This window comes from Phasianus colchicus, unplaced genomic scaffold, assembly GCF_987193195.1.
Source record: "Phasianus colchicus unplaced genomic scaffold, bPhaCol1.hap1.1 HAP1_SCAFFOLD_59, whole genome shotgun sequence".
NCBI lineage: Eukaryota > Metazoa > Chordata > Aves > Galliformes > Phasianidae > Phasianus > Phasianus colchicus.
This window is the reverse complement of record NW_028325235.1, coordinates 52732-76824: the sequence shown is the minus strand read 5'-3', so window position 1 is coordinate 76824 and position 24093 is coordinate 52732. Positions and strand designations below refer to the sequence as shown.

The 24093-nt window shown below is 57.3% G+C and overlaps 3 protein-coding genes and 1 pseudogene across 6 annotated transcripts; 3 read left to right on the top strand and 1 right to left on the bottom strand.

Annotated features, from left to right (window-relative positions):
• Positions 1-24093, bottom strand: part of LOC149911688 (protein MANBAL-like) — a 95860-nt pseudogene that overhangs the window by 52875 nt on the left and 18892 nt on the right.
• LOC149911691 (uncharacterized) lies at positions 15-4616 on the top strand. 2 transcript variants are annotated; one of them, XM_090133344.1, is made up of 4 exons: positions 16-2742; positions 2841-2915; positions 2999-3237; positions 3336-4616. In XM_090133344.1, the coding sequence occupies exons 1-4, from the start codon at positions 2121-2123 to the stop codon at positions 3375-3377; spliced, it is 978 nt and encodes a 325-aa protein (XP_089989470.1). In that variant the 5' UTR covers positions 16-2120; the 3' UTR covers positions 3378-4616. The 2 variants fall into 2 exon arrangements, with proteins under 2 accessions (XP_089989469.1, XP_089989470.1); XM_090133343.1 differs by having other exon boundaries at positions 15-2742; positions 2999-4616.
• LOC149911690 (uncharacterized) lies at positions 8471-13054 on the top strand. 2 transcript variants are annotated; one of them, XM_090133342.1, is made up of 4 exons: positions 8471-11174; positions 11273-11347; positions 11431-11669; positions 11768-13054. In XM_090133342.1, the coding sequence occupies exons 1-4, from the start codon at positions 10553-10555 to the stop codon at positions 11807-11809; spliced, it is 978 nt and encodes a 325-aa protein (XP_089989468.1). In that variant the 5' UTR covers positions 8471-10552; the 3' UTR covers positions 11810-13054. The 2 variants fall into 2 exon arrangements, with proteins under 2 accessions (XP_089989468.1, XP_089989467.1); XM_090133341.1 differs by having other exon boundaries at positions 11431-13054.
• Positions 17665-21431, top strand: LOC149911689 (uncharacterized). 2 transcript variants are annotated; one of them, XM_090133348.1, is made up of 4 exons: positions 17665-19569; positions 19668-19742; positions 19826-20064; positions 20163-21431. In XM_090133348.1, the coding sequence occupies exons 1-4, from the start codon at positions 18948-18950 to the stop codon at positions 20202-20204; spliced, it is 978 nt and encodes a 325-aa protein (XP_089989474.1). In that variant the 5' UTR covers positions 17665-18947; the 3' UTR covers positions 20205-21431. The 2 variants fall into 2 exon arrangements, with proteins under 2 accessions (XP_089989474.1, XP_089989473.1); XM_090133347.1 differs by having other exon boundaries at positions 19826-21431.

The window sequence follows — 24093 nt, the reverse complement described above, 5'->3', positions numbered from 1 at the left end:
CTGCAAAGATACAAGGAGAAAAGCCTCAGCTCATCCAAGCAACAACTGGAAACAACTCCAGAAAATTCTCCATTCCAAAGCAGTTCCTGGAGAGGTACAAAGGAGTCCGCCAAAGGGAACACGTGCTCACGCTGTGGCCTTCGGAGAAACACGCTGCCTTTGTGCTCCTGGTTCCTCAGGGCTCTTCTTCATCACCTTCTGGGTTTTCTTCTACAAATCTAGGCCCTACGACCTTCCTCCACCCCAAGATAAAGTCCAACACAGAGTTGCAGTGCAGAGACTGGATGCTGACAAGAGCACTAGAAGAGCAGAACAGGGGAAGAGCACGAACAGACAAGGCAGAAATAAAGAAGAGCAGCAGAGAAGAAAAAGAAGAAAGGATGAGGGAAGAAAGAAGTGCAGAAGAAGAAAAGTGCAATAGAGAAAAAGATTGGATACAAGACAGCAAAGCAATGAGGAGATGAGCAGAAGAGGAGAAGAGCAGAAGAATAAAAGAGAGGATGAAGGTAAGAAAGACGAGCAGACGAGGAGAAGAGCAGAAGAATAAAAGAGAGGATGAAGGTAAGAAAGACGTGCAGACGAGGAGAAGAGCAGAAAGGGAGATGAGCCAAGACAGCTAAGGCAGAAAAGCAGAAAGGGAGAGGAGCTGAAGAGGACAGAATACGGGTATGGCAGAAGTACAGAAGATGGGAAGAGAGGACACGGGTCAGTGAGAAGTGCAGAAATGAAACAGAACGGAAGGGAGGAAGAGAGCACAGAAGACAGAGAAGGAAAAGAGCAGTAAAGTAGAAGAGCAGAGAGTGGCCAGAACAGAAGAACCGTAGAGCGCAAGATGTGCAAAGAGGAAACAGTTAAGTCAGAAGAGCGGATGAGGAGAACAAGAGGAGAAGAGAGGATACGGGTAAGAAAGAAAAGCAGAAGAGGAGTACAGATGCAGGAAAGGAGTCAGGACACAAGGAAGAAAGAACAGCAGATGAGCAGCAAAAAGAGCATAACACTCAGGGAGAAGAGCTGAAGAGTAGATGAGGAAGAGAGCAGAAAGGGGAAGCACGGAAGAGGGAAGAGCAGAAAAGACGATGCTGTCTCTTCTGTCCTCACTAGCAATGCCCCAAGAGACAGCCAAAGCCAGGAGAAAAAGTCCACGGTTTAAAGTTAGTGATGTTCTTCGAGGCACAAAGGACCAGTTCACAGTAACAAGCTCGGCATACGCTGCACGGGCACTGACTCATTCCTGCACTGTTCTCAGCTAAACCAGGGCTGTCCCACAGAAATCCCTCCTTTTCATTGTTACCATAGGTCTAACTGGCCTACCACGGCCGCTGCCACTTTCAAGAACTCGTAACTAATGCTGGCACTTTACACAGTCTTGGGTGGTGACGACTGGAAATCGCTTGGACGGGAGGGGAAACCATCCCTGGGGTGAGAACTCACTGCAGGGATGGCAAATCCCCACTGGGACGGGCAGACCCTTGGCAAGGAAGAGCACTGGGCTGCCAAATGCCCATCGGGATGGTCACTGATCATCGGGATGGGAAACAACTGGCATGGGAAGGATGTTTGGGTACGAAAAGTCAAACCATCGCAAGCCTGGGGGAAAGGGGCTGACCCCAACCGTCACGGAACCCCCCTGGGGGGAGGGGCTCCCCCAACTGCCACTCTCCAGCTGTCATGGCAGGTAAGGCAGCAGGCTCCCCCTGCTCTGACACTCCATCTGACCCCAATGCCCCAGATCTCACCCCAGGGCCCCAGATCTCACCCCTTTGACCCCAGATCTCACCCCAGGGCCCCAGGACTCACCCCTTTGACCCCAGATCTCACCCCTGTGCCCCCAGATCGCACTCCAGGGCCCCAGATCTCACCCCTGTGCCCCCAGATCTCACCCCAGGGCCCCAGATCTCACCCCAGGGCCCCAGATCTCACACCCGTGACCCCAGATCGCACCCCAGCACACCAGATCCCACTCCTCTCACCCGGATCTCACCCCAGTGCCCCGGCTCTCAGCCCAGCGCCCCTTCTGGCATTTCCCCACAGAGAGATTCCCTCGACGAGCGCTGACGGTGCCTCTGACACCCGACGCCATTTTCGCTGATGCGACTGTGCCGCCACCGGACCCCGCCTGGATGCAGCCCACCGTCCGCGGACCGATGCCGGTACCACCCCAACCCTCCCCTGTCCCCACTGCCACCTACCTGGCACCTCAGGCCTCTGTCTGGCCTGGGGGACCAGGTGTCTGGGGACAGGCAGCACAGCTCCCACCTGGGGGGCTGCCCCCAACCCCGGCTCAGCTGCCACCTGGGGGCCTGACCCCAGCTGCGGGGCTGCACTTACCGGTGCTGCTGCTCCTACCTGGGGGGCTGCACCCAGCTGTGGCTCCCCCCACCGCCCCTGCTCCCTGCTCGGGACATCCCCTGCTGGCAGGGACGCTGCTGCCCCAGCAGCCCATGGGGCTGTGGCCTGGGGCCGTGCTCCTCCACGGGGAGCCCCCGCAGCCCGCAGGCACCTGCCTGCCGCAGGCCCCCGCCCGCCCCGGCCCCCCCCCCGTTCTTTTGCAGGTACCCTCCCTGCAGCAGCAGGTGCTCCCCGTGCCCTGCACCCTGCCTGACACCTGGGAGCCGCCGATGGAGCCCTTCCAAGATGCCGTGGTGCTCTCAGAGGACCGGGGGCACCCTGCGCCCACCGACGTGTGCCCCCATCCCGCCACGGCTCCGCTCACCTGCAGCGCTGCCACGCTGGAACCAGGCGGTGAGTTGAGGGGCTGCAGAGCGGGCGGCACGCTGTCCGCACCGGCTGGCTGTGGGAAAGCTGGCATTGCTCCACTGGGGATGTTCTTGCTTTTCCAGCAGTGACAACGAGCGCAGACACCCCGGAGGACATCGCGGACGACATCGATGAGCTCCTCACGTGGATCAACGAGGGTGAGTTTGGGGGCAGCACAACTGGCGGGGGGGTGTTCGGGAAAGCTGGCTTTGCCCCACTGGGGATTTTCTTCCTTTTCCAGAAGTGACGGCCAACACAGGCCTCCTGGACGACACCGCAGACATGGATGACCTGCTCACGTGGATCAACAACGGTGAGTTTGGGAGCAGCACAGCTGATGGAGGCCTGTCTGCGCTGAGTGGCCGTGGGAAAGCTGGCATTGCCCCACTGGGGATTTCTTCCCTTTTCCAGAAGAGAGACCCAGGACCAACAGTCTTGCCGACGATGTGGAAATTGACCATTTGCTCACCTGCATTGATGGTGAGTTTGTGGTCTGCAGAGATGGCGGGTCCGTGTCCACACCGAGCTGGCGTGGGAAGGCTGCCATCATTGTTCTGGGGGATGTTCTGCTTTTCCAGAAGCAGCGAGTGCTCCGGACAGCTGCAAAAGTGAAGAGCTGATGCAGTGCATCACAGCCACGGAGCAACTGAGCTCAGATGTCTCCAGCAGCTTCGACTCCTGCTCTTCCAACGCAGAGCTGCCTGACTCCCCCAGGGCCAGCCGGGAGCTCAGCAACGAGACAGATGCTGAATCTGGGCTCCGCACCAACTCGCTCCGGCAGAAGACAGCATCCCCGGAGCTGCCCGTGCCGACCCCCATGGCTGCCCCAGCACCTCCGGCGCCCAGCACTGCACACCTGATGGCAGAGGTGCAGCGGAGGCAGCCCCGGGTGATTCTCACCCGCCTCGCACTGCCAAACCCACGGGCTGCCCCAGCACCACCGTCGCCCTGCACGGCACACCTGATGGCAGAGATGCAGCGGAGGCAGCCCCGGGTGATTCTCACCCGCCTCGCACTGCCAAACCCACGGGCTGCCCCAGCACCACCGTCGCCCTGCATGGCACACCTGATGGCAGAGATGCAGCGGAGGCAGCCCCGGGTGATTCTCACCCGCCTCGCACTGCCCCCCGGATGCATCTCCTGCCGGGTGGCGGCCAAACACCAGGGGGATGGCACTGAGACAGCCAAGCGCCCCGTGCCTCCTTTGCCGCAAACTGGACGGCTCCTGGAAGAGGCGCAGCAGGAACAGCCCCGCGTGGTTCTCACGCGCCTCGCACTGCCACCCGGATGCATCTCCTGCCGGCTGGCAGACAAGCACCACGGGGACAGCACCGAGCCACCCAGGTGAACAATGCCCGCCTGCACCACCACCAAACACAAGAGCAAAGGGCACAAGCAGCACGCTGGCAGCATCCCAGCCGCAAAGAGGAAGCTGCCGCGCTGCCAGGATGTTCCAGGCCACAAACATCGGCGCTAGGCAAAGCTGGCTGTGGCAGCACGGCGGCCAGCAGGAGCACTCAGGCTGGTTTCTTGGCACACTCCCGCTCCGGCCACTGTTGGGGTGTGATGGGCACCACTTGGTGCAGCAGGAGACGTGGCCGTAGCCGATGAATATGGCTCCCTGTAGCCCTGGGCTCCTCGCTGGCCCCCACGACACCCAGAGAGCAGTGGCAGCGTTCCAGGAGCACCAGCACCGGCCCCAGCCCTACCCTTCCAAAACTGCGCTGTCCACAAGCGGCGTCTTGGACTGGGGCAATGTGGGACTCTGAAGCTGATGGACCGCAAAAGTGTTGGACTGTCAAAGCTTTGGGCTGGGAAATGTTGCTTGGGGGGTGGGAAATGGTTGGGGGGTGGGAATGGCTGGGGGTGGGGAAGGGTTGGGGTGGGAATTGCGAGTGGGAATGGGGGTGGGGAAGGGTTGGGGGTGGGAATTGCGAGTGGGAATGGGGGGGGGGGAGGGATGATTGCGGGTGGGAATTGCGGGTGGGAATGGCTGGGGGGAGGGAATGGATGGGGGTGGGAATTGCGGGTGGGAATTCTTGGGGTGGGAAATGGTTGGGGGTGGGCATTCTTGGGGCGGTGGGATCTTTTTGGAGTGGCAAATGAAATGGCTGTACTGTGATATTGTTGGGGTGGGAAATGACTGGGGTGAGAACTGGCTGCGGTGGGAGATGGCTGGCATCAAAAATTCTTGTACTCTGTAACTGCTGGCATTGGGGATGTGGGGAGGGGGAGGGAATTTTGTGGGGTGGCAATTCTGAGTGAGAAATTGTACTCTGCTACAATGTTACACTCCAAAATCGTTGGAAGTGGGAGGAAAGAATTACTGGGGTGGGAATTGGGGGGGCTGGGAAGTTTTTTGGAGGGGGAGGAAACTGCTGGTGGGAGGGAGCGGGGGGGTGAGAAATTGATCGGGGGGTGGGAAACTGATTAGAGGGTGGGAATTTTAGGGGGTGGGATCAGAAACTATTGTTAGGGTGGGAAATGGTTGGGAATATTGTCATTTATTTACTCTTTTGTACGTTTAACTATTAAATGGTTTGCATTCGCTTTGCTACAGCTCTGCCTGCAGTCGTTCATGCAGCACCAAAGCCCCCCCAGGCCTCCGTGCCCACCTCTGGGGATGTTGGGGTGGCCGCAGGGAGCCAAGAGCTGCAGCTCCTCCAAACTGAACATCTCTAGCACAATCGCTGCTGTCATCATCTCTGTTGCCTTGTTTTGTTCCTGGGGAAGGAGATGGTCACGTACTGAGCAATGGGGGTGTTGAACTGGGGGCACTGGGCAGTACTGGTGGCACTGGGAGGTCCACTGCGGGGCACTGGGAGGCTAGTGAGGGCCGCACACAGCACTGGGGTGGCTCCAGGCAGCACTGGGGGGCACTGAGTTTGCACAAGGAGAGTCCAGACAACGCCGAGAGGCAATGGGACCTTACTGGGGAACTGCAAAGAGCACCAGGCGGCACCGGAGAGCTTTGGACGGCACTTGTGGGGTTGGAGGGGGCTCAAACAGAACCCAGGTGGCACATTTTAACTAACCTCACTAATTTCCTCTTCTCCAACATCTCACCCAAGGCATTCAACAAGCCCTTTTTTCCATCGGGGGAGACCTTCTCCTTGGGGCTGACCTTCCGCCCCCACGCCCCCTCCCCGTGCTGCCTGTCTCTCCCCTGGGCGCTATGTTCCACGCATTCCCACCCTGATGCTCTCACTTAGTGACACGTTTGTCACCCACACGCTCACCATGGGTCCTGAGGAGGGGTGGCGGGTGTCCAGTGAAAGCAACCCCAGTGACAGCTCTGGCCCCGAGCCCTAGAAGACACAGATCCTGGAAAACCACCCTCAGTGCTGCTTCATCTCATCACCTTGGCACTCCATTTGGGGGCTCTGAGGAAGCTAACTGCTTCCCCTGATGTTTCAAGCTGGTGCTACCCATGCCTGCTGATGATGCTTCACGCTCTGGCACAGCCGCCTGTAAAGCTTAAATCTGCTCTGCACCCTCGCTTAAAGTCACATCTTTTGCAACCAGTTCCAATACTCTCAGAAGTAGAAAACCAAAGGGACGTTCCAGTGGAACGGCACTAGCTCAAACACCTTCCCTCGCTGCTGCTCCCAGGACCCCCAGCACTCCTTTTGCCCCGCCTGCACAACGCTTCTTTCTCTGTCCGTGCGCTCCTGGCAACAGAAATTCCACCAACAGCCCTCAACAAAACTGCTCTCTTCCAAACACTCAGGGCATCTAACGAGCCCACGCGGCGGCTGCCAGAAGAGCAGCTTCTGGGAGAGACGGGGACAGTGAAGGCAGTAAAGAAGAAAAGGGAAAAAAAAAGAGTCATTAAACAGCAACAAAACCTGAGAACATCCCCTCAGTTGGCTAGAGACTGCTCTGCAAGCACACACCTGCCTGCCACTGCTAACCAAGCAACCACCTCCCGGCCTTCGCTTCACAAGCAATCACCTGCCTGCCTGCCACTGCTTTGCAAGAACCCATCTGCCTGCCACTGCTTTGCAAGAACCCATCTGCCTGCCTTTGCTAAGCAAGCACACGTCTCCCTGCCTTTGCTTCACAGCCATGCACCTGCCTGCCTTTTCGAAGCAAGCATGCATCCATCTACCTGCCGTTCCATCATACGCACCTGCCTGCCTTTGCTATGCAAGCATGCACCTGCGTGCCTTTCCTAAGCAAGCAAGCACACCCATACCTGCCTTTGCCTCACAAGCACCTGCCCGCCTTCGCTTTCGATGCGTGCACATGCTTCCCTTTGCTCTGCAAGCACACACCAGCCTTTGCTTTGCACACACCTGCCTGCCTTTGCTTCTCAAGCACCTTCCATTCCAGGGCCTACAAAGACGTCTGTTCTCTCTTCATTACCAATGCCTCTGAGCACGCTGAAAACCAGGAGGAAGAGGCCATGATAGAAAGTCAGAGAGATTCCTGGAGCACAAGGGACCGTTTCACAGGAACAAGCTTCCCGCCGTCTACGGCGTCTACAATGTTCCACTCCTGTCAGCCAAGTCAGGGCTGCCCCACACACATAAGTCACTTTCATTGTTAACGCTCTCTCATTGCTAACTAACATCGTTAACTAGCAATAGGACTGGAGGGAATGGCCTCAATTTGTGCCAGGGCAGACTCAAGCTGGATGGTAGGAAATAGTGCATTTCCAAAAGTGTGGTCGGGCACTGCAAAGGGCTGCCCAGGGAGGTGGTGGAGTCACCCACCCTGCAGGTGTTCAAGGAACGGTTAGACGTTGTGTTGAGGGACATGGATTAGTGAGAGCTACTGATGATAGTTGGATGGTTGGACTGATGATCTCATAGGTCTCTTCCAACCTTGGCGATTCTAGGATTCTAACATCTTGCTAACTGGCCTACCGTGCCTGTTACCATCTTCCGAACCTGCTACTTCACGCTGGCAGACAAACTTCTCAGCTACTTTCCTCCCTGCCCCAATGGGAGGAAAGGCATCATCTCCACTTGACGGGCTGGAGCAGTAGCAAGGTGTACTTGTGAGTTTTTCAAGTCCCTTTTAATCCCCAGAGGGAAGAAAACTGCCCAAACAAAAAGCCTGCAGAGGGGCTCTCTCTAGGACACCGGTTGTCTCAGCACAGTTCACAGTTACTTACAATGCACACAGCACCTACAAAAGCATCACGCTCCAACAAGCAAGGAAAACAAATCCACCACGCTGCAAAGGGCCCCTAGCTCTCACTAGGTGACGCCTGCTCCGTGTACAGAGCACGCACAGAAACTGCACCTCAGCTCTTCCCCATTTATCCCCCCACCATTTCTACAGGCATTTAGAGGCACTAAATGTCTCTACATGGAAGGCTCGTGGAGAAGACAGGATGTACAGGAGATTTCTCACTTCTCTGGTGCGAGACACTGCTTCTCTAGATGAACAACATTTTTCAAACAAGCACCAACCAACCACTGTAACTAACAACTGAAATAGCATTTCCCCTGAAAAACAACAACAACAACAACAACAACAAAACAACAAAAGAACAGCCTGTCCAAAGACCTCTCCTCACACACTTGACAAAAAGGCCAGAACCATCATTCCATTTGCCAGGCTTACTCACAGAACAGCAGCCTTCCCTTCACCGTGCATCACGTGGACACAAACAGGCTGTTGGTGCACGGAAGGCAACTCCACCTGAGCATCTCACCACAGACGTTCTCTCCGCTCTGCTTTCCTGCCAAGATACAAGGAGAAAAGCCTCAGCTCATCCAAGCAACAACTGGAAACAACTCCAGAAAATTCTCCATTCCAAAGCAGTTCCTGGAGAGGTACAAAGGAGTCCGCCAAAGGGAACACGTGCTCACGCTGTGGCCTTCGGAGAAACACGCTGCCTTTGTGCTCCTGGTTCCTCAGGGCTCTTCTTCATCACCTTCTGGGTTTTCTTCTACAAATCTAGGCCCTACGACCTTCCTCCACCCCAAGATAAAGTCCAACACAGAGTTGCAGTGCAGAGACTGGATGCTGACAAGAGCACTAGAAGAGCAGAACAGGGGAAGAGCACGAACAGACAAGACTGAAATAAAGAAGAGCAGCAGAGAAGAAAAAGAAGAAAGGATGAGGGAAGAAAGAAGTGCAGAAGAAGAAAAGTGCAATAGAGAAAAAGATTGGATACAAGACAGCAAAGCAATGAGGAGATGAGCAGAAGAGGAGAAGAGCAGAAGAATAAAAGAGAGGATGAAGGTAAGAAAGACGAGCAGACGAGGAGAAGAGCAGAAGAATAAAAGAGAGGATGAAGGTAAGAAAGACGTGCAGACGAGGAGAAGAGCAGAAAGGGAGATGAGCCAAGACAGCTAAGGCAGAAAAGCAGAAAGGGAGAGGAGCTGAAGAGGACAGAATACGGGTATGGCAGAAGTACAGAAGATGGGAAGAGAGGACACGGGTCAGTGAGAAGTGCAGAAATGAAACAGAACGGAAGGGAGGAAGAGAGCACAGAAGACAGAGAAGGAAAAGAGCAGTAAAGTAGAAGAGCAGAGAGTGGCCAGAACAGAAGAACCGTAGAGCGCAAGATGTGCAAAGAGGAAACAGTTAAGTCAGAAGAGCGGATGAGGAGAACAAGAGGAGAAGAGAGGATACGGGTAAGAAAGAAAAGCAGAAGAGGAGTACAGATGCAGGAAAGGAGTCAGGACACAAGGAAGAAAGAACAGCAGATGAGCAGCAAAAAGAGCATAACACTCAGGGAGAAGAGCTGAAGAGTAGATGAGGAAGAGAGCAGAAAGGGGAAGCACGGAAGAGGGAAGAGCAGAAAAGACGATGCTGTCTCTTCTGTCCTCACTAGCAATGCCCCAAGAGACAGCCAAAGCCAGGAGAAAAAGTCCACGGTTTAAAGTTAGTGATGTTCTTCGAGGCACAAAGGACCAGTTCACAGTAACAAGCTCGGCATACGCTGCACGGGCACTGACTCATTCCTGCACTGTTCTCAGCTAAACCAGGGCTGTCCCACAGAAATCCCTCCTTTTCATTGTTACCATAGGTCTAACTGGCCTACCACGGCCGCTGCCACTTTCAAGAACTCGTAACTAATGCTGGCACTTTACACAGTCTTGGGTGGTGACGACTGGAAATCGCTTGGACGGGAGGGGAAACCATCCCTGGGGTGAGAACTCACTGCAGGGATGGCAAATCCCCACTGGGACGGGCAGACCCTTGGCAAGGAAGAGCACTGGGCTGCCAAATGCCCATCGGGATGGTCACTGATCATCGGGATGGGAAACAACTGGCATGGGAAGGATGTTTGGGTACGAAAAGTCAAACCATCGCAAGCCTGGGGGAAAGGGGCTGACCCCAACCGTCACGGAACCCCCCTGGGGGGAGGGGCTCCCCCAACTGCCACTCTCCAGCTGTCATGGCAGGTAAGGCAGCAGGCTCCCCCTGCTCTGACACTCCATCTGACCCCAATGCCCCAGATCTCACCCCAGGGCCCCAGATCTCACCCCTTTGACCCCAGATCTCACCCCAGGGCCCCAGGACTCACCCCTTTGACCCCAGATCTCACCCCTGTGCCCCCAGATCGCACTCCAGGGCCCCAGATCTCACCCCTGTGCCCCCAGATCTCACCCCAGGGCCCCAGATCTCACACCCGTGACCCCAGATCGCACCCCAGCACACCAGATCCCACTCCTCTCACCCGGATCTCACCCCAGTGCCCCGGCTCTCAGCCCAGCGCCCCTTCTGGCATTTCCCCACAGAGGGAATCCCCCGACGAGCGCTGACGGTGCCTCTGACACCCGACGCCATTTTCGCTGATGCGACTGTGCCGCCACCGGACCCCGCCTGGATGCAGCCCACCGTCCGCGGACCGATGCCGGTACCACCCCAACCCTCCCCTGTCCCCACTGCCACCTACCTGGCACCTCAGGCCTCTGTCTGGCCTGGGGGACCAGGTGTCTGGGGACAGGCAGCACAGCTCCCACCTGGGGGGCTGCCCCCAACCCCGGCTCAGCTGCCACCTGGGGGCCTGACCCCAGCTGCGGGGCTGCACTTACCGGTGCTGCTGCTCCTACCTGGGGGGCTGCACCCAGCTGTGGCTCCCCCCACCGCCCCTGCTCCCTGCTCGGGACATCCCCTGCTGGCAGGGACGCTGCTGCCCCAGCAGCCCATGGGGCTGTGGCCTGGGGCCGTGCTCCTCCACGGGGAGCCCCCGCAGCCCGCAGGCACCTGCCTGCCGCAGGCCCCCGCCCGCCCCGGCCCCCCCCCCGTTCTTTTGCAGGTACCCTCCCTGCAGCAGCAGGTGCTCCCCGTGCCCTGCACCCTGCCTGACACCTGGGAGCCGCCGATGGAGCCCTTCCAAGATGCCGTGGTGCTCTCAGAGGACCGGGGGCACCCTGCGCCCACCGACGTGTGCCCCCATCCCGCCACGGCTCCGCTCACCTGCAGCGCTGCCACGCTGGAACCAGGCGGTGAGTTGAGGGGCTGCGGAGCGGGTGGCACGCTGTCCGCACCGGCTGGCTGTGGGAAAGCTGGCATTGCTCCACTGGGGATGTTCTTGCTTTTCCAGCAGTGACAACGAGCGCAGACACCCCGGAGGACATCGCGGACGACATCGATGAGCTCCTCACGTGGATCAACGAGGGTGAGTTTGGGGGCAGCACAACTGGCGGGGGGGTGTTCGGGAAAGCTGGCTTTGCCCCACTGGGGATTTTCTTCCTTTTCCAGAAGTGACGGCCAACACAGGCCTCCTGGACGACACCGCAGACATGGATGACCTGCTCACGTGGATCAACAACGGTGAGTTTGGGAGCAGCACAGCTGATGGAGGCCTGTCTGCGCTGAGTGGCCGTGGGAAAGCTGGCATTGCCCCACTGGGGATTTCTTCCCTTTTCCAGAAGAGAGACCCAGGACCAACAGTCTTGCCGACGATGTGGAAATTGACCATTTGCTCACCTGCATTGATGGTGAGTTTGTGGTCTGCAGAGATGGCGGGTCCGTGTCCACACCGAGCTGGCGTGGGAAGGCTGCCATCATTGTTCTGGGGGATGTTCTGCTTTTCCAGAAGCAGCGAGTGCTCCGGACAGCTGCAAAAGTGAAGAGCTGATGCAGTGCATCACAGCCACGGAGCAACTGAGCTCAGATGTCTCCAGCAGCTTCGACTCCTGCTCTTCCAACGCAGAGCTGCCTGACTCCCCCAGGGCCAGCCGGGAGCTCAGCAACGAGACAGATGCTGAATCTGGGCTCCGCACCAACTCGCTCCGGCAGAAGACAGCATCCCCGGAGCTGCCCGTGCCGACCCCCATGGCTGCCCCAGCACCTCCGGCGCCCAGCACTGCACACCTGATGGCAGAGGTGCAGCGGAGGCAGCCCCGGGTGATTCTCACCCGCCTCGCACTGCCAAACCCACGGGCTGCCCCAGCACCACCGTCGCCCTGCACGGCACACCTGATGGCAGAGATGCAGCGGAGGCAGCCCCGGGTGATTCTCACCCGCCTCGCACTGCCAGACCCACGGGCTGCCCCAGCACCACCGTCGCCCTGCATGGCACACCTGATGGCAGAGATGCAGCGGAGGCAGCCCCGGGTGATTCTCACCCGCCTCGCACTGCCCCCCGGATGCATCTCCTGCCGGGTGGCGGCCAAACACCAGGGGGATGGCACTGAGACAGCCAAGCGCCCCGTGCCTCCTTTGCCGCAAACTGGACGGCTCCTGGAAGAGGCGCAGCAGGAACAGCCCCGCGTGGTTCTCACGTGCCTCGCACTGCCACCCGGATGGTGGTGTCTGCCGGCTGGCAGACAAGCACCACGGGGACAGCACCGAGCCACCCAGGTGAACAATGCCCGCCTGCACCACCACCAAACACAAGAGCAAAGGGCACAAGCAGCACGCTGGCAGCATCCCAGCCGCAAAGAGGAAGCTGCCGCGCTGCCAGGATGTTCCAGGCCACAAACATCGGCGCTAGGCAAAGCTGGCTGTGGCAGCACGGCGGCCAGCAGGAGCACTCAGGCTGGTTTCTTGGCACACTCCCGCTCCGGCCACTGTTGGGGTGTGATGGGCACCACTTGGTGCAGCAGAAGACGTGGCCGTAGCCGATGAATATGGCTCCCTGTAGCCCTGGGCTCCTCGCTGGCCCCCACGACACCCAGAGAGCAGCGGCAGCGTTCCAGGAGCACCAGCACCGGCCCCAGCCCTACCCTTCCAAAACTGCGCTGTCCACAAGCGGCGTCTTGGACTGGGGCAATGTGGGACTCTGAAGCTGATGGACCGCAAAAGTGTTGGACTGTCAAAGCTTTGGGCTGGGAAATGTTGCTTGGGGGGTGGGAAATGGTTGGGGGGTGGGAATGGCTGGGGGTGGGGAAGGGGTGGGGGTGGGAATTGCGAGTGGGAATGGGGGGGGGGAGGGATGATTGCGGGTGGGAATTGCGGGTGGGAATGGCTGGGGGGAGGGAATGGATGGGGGTGGGAATTGCGGGTGGGAATTCTTGGGGTGGGAAATGGTTGGGGGTGGGCATTCTTGGGGCGGTGGGATCTTTTTGGAGTGGCAAATGAAATGGCTGTACTGTGATATTGTTGGGGTGGGAAATGACTGGGGTGAGAACTGGCTGCGGTGGGAGATGGCTGGCATCAAAAATTCTTGTACTCTGTAACTGCTGGCATTGGGGATGTGGGGAGGGGGAGGGAATTTTGTGGGGTGGCAATTCTGAGTGAGAAATTGTACTCTGCTACAATGTTACACTCCAAAATCGTTGGAAGTGGGAGGAAAGAATTACTGGGGTGGGAATTGGGGGGGCTGGGAAGTTTTTTGGAGGGGGAGGAAACTGTTGGTGGGAGGGAGCGGGGGGGTGAGAAATTGATCGGGGGGTGGGAAACTGATTAGAGGGTGGGAATTTTAGGGGGTGGGATCAGAAACTATTGTTAGGGTGGGAAATGGTTGGGAATATTGTCATTTATTTACTCTTTTGTACGTTTAACTATTAAATGGTTTGCATTCGCTTTGCTACAGCTCTGCCTGCAGTCGTTCATGCAGCACCAAAGCCCCCCCAGGCCTCCGTGCCCACCTCTGGGGATGTTGGGGTGGCCGCAGGGAGCCAAGAGCTGCAGCTCCTCCACACTGAACATCTCTAGCACAATCGCTGCTGTCATCATCTCTGTTGCCTTGTTTTGTTCCTGGGGAAGGAGATGGTCACGTACTGAGCAATGGGGGTGTTGAACTGGGGGCACTGGGCAGTACTGGTGGCACTGGGAGGTCCACTGCGGGGCACTGGGAGGCTAGTGAGGGCCGCACACAGCACTGGGGTGGCTCCAGGCAGCACTGGGGGGCACTGAGTTTGCACAAGGAGAGTCCAGACAACGCCGAGAGGCAATGGGACCTTACTGGGGAACTGCAAAGAGCACCAGGCGGCACCGGAGAGCTTTGGACGGCACTTGTGGGGTTGGAGGGGGCTCAAACAGAACCCAGGTGGCACATTTTAACTAACCTCACTAATTTCCTCTTCTCCAACATCTCACCCAAGGCATTCAACAAGCCCTTTTTTCCATCGGGGGAGACTTTCTCCTTGGGGCTGACCTTCCGCCCCCACGCCCCCTCCCCGTGCTGCCTGTCTCTCCCCTGGGCGCTATGTTCCACGCATTCCCACCCTGATGCTCTCACTCAGTGACACGTTTGTCACCCACACGCTCACCATGGGTCCTGAGGAGGGGTGGCGGGTGTCCAGTGAAAGCAACCCCAGTGACAGCTCTGGCCCCGAGCCCTAGAAGACACAGATCCTGGAAAACCACCCTCAGTGCTGCTTCATCTCATCACCTTGGCACTCCATTTGGGGGCTCTGAGGAAGCTAACTGCTTCCCCTGATGTTTCAAGCTGGTGCTACCCATGCCTGCTGATGATGCTTCACGCTCTGGCACAGCCGCCTGTAAAGCTTAAATCTGCTCTGCACCCTCGCTTAAAGTCACATCTTTTGCAACCAGTTCCAATACTCTCAGAAGTAGAAAACCAAAGGGACGTTCCAGTGGAACGGCACTAGCTCAAACACCTTCCCTCGCTGCTGCTCCCAGGACCCCCAGCACTCCTTTTGCCCCGCCTGCACAACGCTTCTTTCTCTGTCCGTGCGCTCCTGGCAACAGAAATTCCACCAACAGCCCTCAACAAAACTGCTCTCTTCCAAACACTCAGGGCATCTAACGAGCCCACGCGGCGGCTGCCAGAAGAGCAGCTTCTGGAAGAGACGGGGACACTGAAGGCAGTAAAGAAGAAAAGGGAAAAAAAAAGAGTCATTAAACAGCAACAAAACCTGAGAACATCCCCTCAGTTGGCTAGAGACTGCTCTGCAAGCACACACCTGCCTGCCACTGCTAACCAAGCAACCACCTCCCGGCCTTCGCTTCACAAGCAATCACCTGCCTGCCTGCCACTGCTTTGCAAGAACCCATCTGCCTGCCACTGCTTTGCAAGAACCCATCTGCCTGCCTTTGCTATGCAAGCAAGCACACGTCTCCCTGCCTTTGCTTCACAGCCATGCACCTGCCTGCCTTTTCGAAGCAAGCATACATCCATCTACCTGCCGTTCCATCATACGCACCTGCCTGCCTTTGCTATGCAAGCATGCACCTGCGTGCCTTTCCTAAGCAAGCAAGCACACCCATACCTGCCTTTGCCTCACAAGCACCTGCCCGCCTTCGCTTTCGATGCGTGCACATGCTTCCCTTTGCTCTGCAAGCACACACCAGCCTTTGCTTTGCACACACCTGCCTGCCTTTGCTTCTCAAGCACCTTCCATTCCAGGGCCTACAAAGACGTCTGTTCTCTCTTCATTACCAATGCCTCTGAGCACGCTGAAAACCAGGAGGAAGAGGCCATGATAGAAAGTCAGAGAGATTCCTGGAGCACAAGGGACCGTTTCACAGGAACAAGCTTCCCGCCGTCTACGGCGTCTACAATGTTCCACTCCTGTCAGCCAAGTCAGGGCTGCCCCACACACATAAGTCACTTTCATTGTTAACGCTCTCTCATTGCTAACTAACATCGTTAACTAGCAATAGGACTGGAGGGAATGGCCTCAATTTGTGCCAGGGCAGACTCAAGCTGGATGGTAGGAAATAGTGCATTTCCAAAAGTGTGGTCGGGCACTGCAAAGGGCTGCCCAGGGAGGTGGTGGAGTCACCCACCCTGCAGGTGTTCAAGGAACGGTTAGACGTTGTGTTGAGGGACATGGATTAGTGAGAGCTACTGATGATAGTTGGATGGTTGGACTGATGATCTCATAGGTCTCTTCCAACCTTGGCGATTCTAGGATTCTAACATCTTGCTAACTGGCCTACCGTGCCTGTTACCATCTTCCGAACCTGCTACTTCACGCTGGCAGACAAACTTCTCAGCTACTTTCCTCCCTGCCCCAATGGGAGGAAAGGCATCATCTCCACTTGACGGGCTGGAGCAGTAGCAAGGTGTACTTGTGAGTTTTTCAAGTCCCTTTTAATCCCCAGAGGGAAGAAAACTGCCCAAACAAAAAGCCTGCAGAGGGGCTCTCTCTAGGACACCTGTTGTCTCAGCACAGTTCACAGTTACTTACAATGCACACAGCACCTACAAAAGCATCACGCTCCAACAAGCAAGGAAAACAAATCCACCACGCTGCAAAGGGCCCCTAGCTCTCACTAGGTGACGCCTGCTCCGTGTACAGAGCACGCACAGAAACTGCACCTCAGCTCTTCCCCATTTATCCCCCCACCATTTCTACAGGCATTTAGAGGCACTAAATGTCTCTACATGGAAGGCTCGTGGAGAAGACAGGATGTACAGGAGATTTCTCACTTCTCTGGTGCGAGACACTGCTTCTCTAGATGAACAACATTTTTCAAACAAGCACCAACCAACCACTGTAACTAACAACTGAAATAGCATTTCCCCTGAAAAACAACAACAACAACAACAACAACAAAACAACAAAAGAACAGCCTGTCCAAAGACCTCTCCTCACACACTTGACAAAAAGGCCAGAACCATCATTCCATTTGCCAGGCTTACTCACAGAACAGCAGCCTTCCCTTCACCGTGCATCACGTGGACACAAACAGGCTGTTGGTGCACGGAAGGCAACTCCACCTGAGCATCTCACCACAGACGTTCTCTCCGCTCTGCTTTCCTGCCAAGATACAAGGAGAAAAGCCTCAGCTCATCCAAGCAACAACTGGAAACAACTCCAGAAAATTCTCCATTCCAAAGCAGTTCCTGGAGAGGTACAAAGGAGTCCGCCAAAGGGAACACGTGCTCACGCTGTGGCCTTCGGAGAAACACGCTGCCTTTGTGCTCCTGGTTCCTCAGGGCTCTTCTTCATCACCTTCTGGGTTTTCTTCTACAAATCTAGGCCCTACGACCTTCCTCCACCCCAAGATAAAGTCCAACACAGAGTTGCAGTGCAGAGACTGGATGCTGACAAGAGCACTAGAAGAGCAGAACAGGGGAAGAGCACGAACAGACAAGACTGAAATAAAGAAGAGCAGCAGAGAAGAAAAAGAAGAAAGGATGAGGGAAGAAAGAAGTGCAGAAGAAGAAAAGTGCAATAGAGAAAAAGATTGGATACAAGACAGCAAAGCAATGAGGAGATGAGCAGAAGAGGAGAAGAGCAGAAGAATAAAAGAGAGGATGAAGGTAAGAAAGACGAGCAGACGAGGAGAAGAGCAGAAGAATAAAAGAGAGGATGAAGGTAAGAAAGACGTGCAGACGAGGAGAAGAGCAGAAAGGGAGATGAGCCAAGACAGCTAAGGCAGAAAAGCAGAAAGGGAGAGGAGCTGAAGAGGACAGAATACGGGTATGGCAGAAGTACAGAAGATGGGAAGAGAGGACACGGGTCAGTGAGAAGTGCAGAAATGAAACAGAATGGAAGGGAGGAAGAGAGCACAGAAGACAGAGAAGGAAAAGAGCAGTAAAGTAGAAGAGCAGAGAGTGGCCAGAACAGAAGAACCGTAGAGCACAAGATGTGCAAAGAGGAAACAGTTAAGTCAGAAGAGCGGATGAGGAGAACAAGAGGAGAAGAGAGGATACGGGTAAGAAAGAAAAGCAGAAGAGGAGTACAGATGCAGGAAAGGAGTCAGGACACAAGGAAGAAAGAACAGCAGATGAGCAGCAAAAAGAGCATAACACTCAGGGAGAAGAGCTGAAGAGTAGATGAGGAAGAGAGCAGAAAGGGGAAGCACGGAAGAGGGAAGAGCAGAAAAGACGATGCTGTCTCTTCTGTCCTCACTAGCAATGCCCCAAGAGACAGCCAAAGCCAGGAGAAAAAGTCCACGGTTTAAAGTTAGTGATGTTCTTCGAGGCACAAAGGACCAGTTCACAGTAACAAGCTCGGCATACGCTGCACGGGCACTGACTCATTCCTGCACTGTTCTCAGCTAAACCAGGGCTGTCCCACAGAAATCCCTCCTTTTCATTGTTACCATAGGTCTAACTGGCCTACCACGGCCGCTGCCACTTTCAAGAACTCGTAACTAATGCTGGCACTTTACACAGTCTTGGGTGGTGACGACTGGAAATCGCTTGGACGGGAGGGGAAACCATCCCTGGGGTGAGAACTCACTGCAGGGATGGCAAATCCCCACTGGGACGGGCAGACCCTTGGCAAGGAAGAGCACTGGGCTGCCAAATGCCCATCGGGATGGTCACTGATCATCGGGATGGGAAACAACTGGCATGGGAAGGATGTTTGGGTACGAAAAGTCAAACCATCGCAAGCCTGGGGGAAAGGGGCTGACCCCAACCGTCACGGAACCCCCCTGGGGGGAGGGGCTCCCCCAACTGCCACTCTCCAGCTGTCATGGCAGGTAAGGCAGCAGGCTCCCCCTGCTCTGACACTCCATCTGACCCCAATGCCCCAGATCTCACCCCAGGGCCCCAGATCTCACCCCTTTGACCCCAGATCTCACCCCAGGGCCCCAGGACTCACCCCTTTGACCCCAGATCTCACCCCTGTGCCCCCAGATCGCACTCCAGGGCCCCAGATCTCACCCCTGTGCCCCCAGATCTCACCCCAGGGCCCCAGATCTCACACCCGTGACCCCAGATCGCACCCCAGCACACCAGATCCCACTCCTCTCACCCGGATCTCACCCCAGTGCCCCGGCTCTCAGCCCAGCGCCCCTTCTGGCATTTCCCCACAGAGGGAATCCCCCGACGAGCGCTGACGGTGCCTCTGACACCCGACGCCATTTTCGCTGATGCGACTGTGCCGCCACCGGACCCCGCCTGGATGCAGCCCACCGTCCGCGGACCGATGCCGGTACCACCCCAACCCTCCCCTGTCCCCACTGCCACCTACCTGGCACCTCAGGCCTCTGTCTGGCCTGGGGGACCAGGTGTCTGGGGACAGGCAGCACAGCTCCCACCTGGGGGGCTGCCCCCAACCCCGGCTCAGCTGCCACCTGGGGGCCTGACCCCAGCTGCGGGGCTGCACTTACCGGTGCTGCTGCTCCTACCTGGGGGGCTGCACCCAGCTGTGGCTCCCCCCACCGCCCCTGCTCCCTGCTCGGGACATCCCCTGCTGGCAGGGACGCTGCTGCCCCAGCAGCCCATGGGGCTGTGGCCTGGGGCCGTGCTCCTCCACGGGGAGCCCCCGCAGCCCGCAGGCACCTGCCTGCCGCAGGCCCCCGCCCGCCCCGGCCCCCCCCCCGTTCTTTTGCAGGTACCCTCCCTGCAGCAGCAGGTGCTCCCCGTGCCCTGCACCCTGCCTGACACCTGGGAGCCGCCGATGGAGCCCTTCCAAGATGCCGTGGTGCTCTCAGAGGACCGGGGGCACCCTGCGCCCACTGACGTGTGCCCCCATCCCGCCACGGCTCCGCTCACCTGCAGCGCTGCCACGCTGGAACCAGGCGGTGAGTTGAGGGGCTGCGGAGCGGGCGGCACGCTGTCCGCACCGGCTGGCTGTGGGAAAGCTGGCATTGCTCCACTGGGGATGTTCTTGCTTTTCCAGCAGTGACAACGAGCGCAGACACCCCGGAGGACATCGCGGACGACATCGATGAGCTCCTCACGTGGATCAACGAGGGTGAGTTTGGGGGCAGCACAACTGGCGGGGGGGTGTTCGGGAAAGCTGGCTTTGCCCCACTGGGGATTTTCTTCCTTTTCCAGAAGTGACGGCCAACACAGGCCTCCTGGACGACACCGCAGACATGGATGACCTGCTCACGTGGATCAACAACGGTGAGTTTGGGAGCAGCACAGCTGATGGAGGCCTGTCTGCGCTGAGTGGCCGTGGGAAAGCTGGCATTGCCCCACTGGGGATTTCTTCCCTTTTCCAGAAGAGAGACCCAGGACCAACAGTCTTGCCGACGATGTGGAAATTGACCATTTGCTCACCTGCATTGATGGTGAGTTTGTGGTCTGCAGAGATGGCGGGTCCGTGTCCACACCGAGCTGGCGTGGGAAGGCTGCCATCATTGTTCTGGGGGATGTTCTGCTTTTCCAGAAGCAGCGAGTGCTCCGGACAGCTGCAAAAGTGAAGAGCTGATGCAGTGCATCACAGCCACGGAGCAACTGAGCTCAGATGTCTCCAGCAGCTTCGACTCCTGCTCTTCCAACGCAGAGCTGCCTGACTCCCCCAGGGCCAGCCGGGAGCTCAGCAACGAGACAGATGCTGAATCTGGGCTCCGCACCAACTCGTTCCAGCAGAAGACAGCATCCCCGGAGCTGCCCGTGCCGACCCCCATGGCTGCCCCAGCACCTCCGGCGCCCAGCACTGCACAACTGATGGCAGAGGTGCAGCGGAGGCAGCCCCGGGTGATTCTCACCCGCCTCGCACTGCCAGACCCACGGGCTGCCCCAGCACCACCGTCGCCCTGCACGGCACACCTGATGGCAGAGATGCAGCGGAGGCAGCCCCGGGTGATTCTCACCCGCCTTGCACTGCCAGACCCACGGGCTGCCCCAGCACCACCGTCGCCCTACATGGCACACCTGATGGCAGAGATGCAGCGGAGGCAGCCCCGGGTGATTCTCACCCGCCTCGCACTGCCCCCCGGATGCATCTCCTGCCGGGTGGCGGCCAAACACCAGGGGGATGGCACTGAGACAGCCAAGCGCCCCGTGCCTCCTTTGCCGCAAACTGGACGGCTCCTGGAAGAGGCGCAGCAGGAACAGCCCCGCGTGGTTCTCACGCGCCTCGCACTGCCACCCGGATGCATCTCCTGCCGGCTGGCAGACAAGCACCACGGGGACAGCACCGAGCCACCCAGGTGAACAACGCCCGCCTGCACCACCACCAAACACAAGAGCAAAGGGCACAAGCAGCACGCTGGCAGCATCCCAGCCGCAAAGAGGAAGCTGCCGCGCTGCCAGGATGTTCCAGGCCACAAACATCGGCGCTAGGCAAAGCTGGCTGTGGCAGCACGGCGGCCAGCAGGAGCACTCAGGCTGGTTTCTTGGCACACTCCCGCTCCGGCCACTGTTGGGGTGTGATGGGCACCACTTGGTGCAGCAGGAGACGTGGCCGTAGCCGATGAATATGGCTCCCTGTAGCCCTGGGCTCCTCGCTGGCCCCCACGACACCCAGAGAGCAGCGGCAGCGTTCCGGGAGCACCAGCACCGGCCCCAGCCCTACCCTTCCAAAACTGCGCTGTCCACAAGCGGCGTCTTGGACTGGGGCAATGTGGGACTCTGAAGCTGACGGACCGCAAAAGTGCTGGACTGTCAAAGCTTTGGGCTGGGAAATGTTTCTTGGGGGGTGGGAAATGGTTGGGGGGTGGGAATGGCTGGGGGTGGGAATTGCGAGTGGGAATGGGGGGGGGGAGGGATGATTGCGGGTGGGAATTGCGGGTGGGAATGGCTGGGGGGAGGGAATGGATGGGGGTGGGAATTGCGGGTGGGAATTCTTGGGGTGGGAAATGGTTGGGGGTGGGCATTCTTGGGGCGGTGGGATCTTTTTGGAGTGGCAAATGAAATGGCTGTACTGTGATATTGTTGGGGTGGGAAATGACTGGGGTGAGAACTGGCTGCGGTGGGAGATGGCTGGCATCAAAAATTCTTGTACTCCGTAACTGCTGGCATTGGGGATGTGGGGAGGGGGAGGGAATTTTGTGGGGTGGCAATTCTGAGTGAGAAATTGTACTCTGCTACAATGCTACACTCCAAAATCGTTGGAAGTGGGAGGAAAGAATTACTGGGGTGGGAATTGGGGGGGGCTGGGAAGTTTTTTGGAGGGGGAGGAAACTGTTGGTGGGAGGGAGCGGGGGGGTGAGAAATTGATCGGGGGGTGGGAAACTGATTAGAGGGTGGGAATTTTAGGGGGTGGGATCAGAAACTATTGTTAGGGTGGGAAATGGTTGGGAATATTGTCATTTATTTACTCTTTTGTACGTTTAACTATTAAATGGTTTGCATTCGCTTTGCTACAGCTCTGCCTGCAGTCGTTCATGCAGCACCAAAGCCCCCCCAGGCCTCCGTGCCCACCTCTGGGGATGTTGGGGTGGCTGCAGGGAGCCAAGAGCTGCAGCTCCTCCACACTGAACATCTCTAGCACAATCGCTGCTGTCATCATCTCTGTTGCCTTGTTTTGTTCCTGGGGAAGGAGATGGTCACGTACTGAGCAATGGGGGTGTTGAACTGGGGGCACTGGGCAGTACTGGTGGCACTGGGAGGTCCACAGTGGGGCACTGGGAGGCTAGTGAGGGCCGCACACAGCACTGGGGTGGCTCCAGGCAGCACTGGGGGGCACTGAGTTTGCACAAGGAGAGTCCAGACAACGCCGAGAGGTAATGGGACCTTACTGGGGAACTGCAAAGAGCACCATGCGGCACCGGAGAGCTTTGGACGGCACTTGTGGGGTTGGAGGGGGCTCAAACAGAACCCAGGTGGCACATTTTAACTAACCTCACTAATTTCCTCTTCTCCAACATCTCACCCAAGGCATTCAACAAGCCCTTTTTTCCATCGGGGGAGACTTTCTCCTTGGGGCTGACCTTCCGCCCCCACGCCCCCTCCCCGTGCTGCCTGTCTCTCCCCTGGGCGCTATGTTCCACGCATTCCCACCCTGATGCTCTCACTCAGTGACACGTTTGTCACCCACACGCTCACCATGGGTCCTGAGGAGGGGTGGCGGGTGTCCAGTGAAAGCAACCCCAGTGACAGCTCTGGCCCCGAACCCTAGAAGACACAGATCCTGGAAAACCACCCTCAGTGCTGCTTCATCTCATCACCTTGGCACTCCATTTGGGGGCTCTGAGGAAGCTAACTGCTTCCCCTGATGTTTCAAGCTGGTGCTACCCATGCCTGCTGATGATGCTTCACGCTCTGGCACAGCCGCCTGTAAAGCTTAAATCTGCTCTGCACCCTCGCTTAAAGTCACATCTTTTGCAACCAGTTCCAATACTCTCAGAAGTAGAAAACCAAAGGGACGTTCCAGTGGAACGGCACTAGCTCAAACACCTTCCCTCGCTGCTGCTCCCAGGACCCCCAGCACTCCTTTTGCCCCGCCTGCACAACGCTTCTTTCTCTGTCCGTGCGCTCCTGGCAACAGAAATTCCACCAACAGCCCTCAACAAAACTGCTCTCTTCCAAACACTCAGGGCATCTAACGAGCCCACGCGGCGGCTGCCAGAAGAGCAGCTTCTGGAAGAGACGGGGACACTGAAGGCAGTAAAGAAGAAAAGGGAAAAAAAAAGAGCCATTAAACAGCAACAAAACCTGAGAACATCCCCTCAGTTGGCTAGAGACTGCTCTGCAAGCACACACCTGCCTGCCACTGCTAACCAAGCAACCACCTCCCGGCCTTCGCTTCACAAGCAATCACCTGCCTGCCTGCCACTGCTTTGCAAGAACCCATCTGCCTGCCACTGCTTTGCAAGAACCCATCTGCCTGCCTTTGCTATGCAAGCAAGCACACGTCTCCCTGCCTTTGCTTCACAGCCATGCACCTGCCTGCCTTTTCGAAGCAAGCATGCATCCATCTACCTGCCGTTCCATCATACGCACCTGCCTGCCTTTGCTATGCAAGCATGCACCTGCGTGCCTTTCCTAAGCAAGCAAGCACACCCATACCTGCCTTTGCCTCACAAGCACCTGCCCGCCTTCGCTTTCGATGCGTGCACATGCTTCCCTTTGCTCTGCAAGCACACACCAGCCTTTGCTTTGCACACACCTGCCTGCCTTTGCTTCTCAAGCACCTTCCATTCCAGGGCCTACAAAGACGTCTGTTCTCTCTTCATTACCAATGCCTCTGAGCACGCTGAAAACCAGGAGGAAGAGGCCATGATAGAAAGTCAGAGAGATTCCTGGAGCACAAGGGACCGTTTCACAGGAACAAGCTTCCCGCCGTCTACGGCGTCTACAATGTTCCACTCCTGTCAGCCAAGTCAGGGCTGCCCCACACACATAAGTCACTTTCATTGTTAACGCTCTCTCAT

Coding starts and splice junctions, on each gene's coding strand:
- LOC149911691 (XM_090133343.1), top strand. CDS start 2,121: ATGCAGCCCACCGTCCGCGGACCGATGCCGGTACCACCCCAACCCTCC. Junction 2,743..2,840: donor TGCCACGCTGGAACCAGGCG/GTGAGTTGAGGG, acceptor TTGCTTTTCCAG/CAGTGACAACGAGCGCAGAC. Junction 2,916..2,998: donor CCTCACGTGGATCAACGAGG/GTGAGTTTGGGG, acceptor TTCCTTTTCCAG/AAGTGACGGCCAACACAGGC.
- LOC149911690 (XM_090133341.1), top strand. CDS start 10,553: ATGCAGCCCACCGTCCGCGGACCGATGCCGGTACCACCCCAACCCTCC. Junction 11,175..11,272: donor TGCCACGCTGGAACCAGGCG/GTGAGTTGAGGG, acceptor TTGCTTTTCCAG/CAGTGACAACGAGCGCAGAC. Junction 11,348..11,430: donor CCTCACGTGGATCAACGAGG/GTGAGTTTGGGG, acceptor TTCCTTTTCCAG/AAGTGACGGCCAACACAGGC.
- LOC149911689 (XM_090133347.1), top strand. CDS start 18,948: ATGCAGCCCACCGTCCGCGGACCGATGCCGGTACCACCCCAACCCTCC. Junction 19,570..19,667: donor TGCCACGCTGGAACCAGGCG/GTGAGTTGAGGG, acceptor TTGCTTTTCCAG/CAGTGACAACGAGCGCAGAC. Junction 19,743..19,825: donor CCTCACGTGGATCAACGAGG/GTGAGTTTGGGG, acceptor TTCCTTTTCCAG/AAGTGACGGCCAACACAGGC.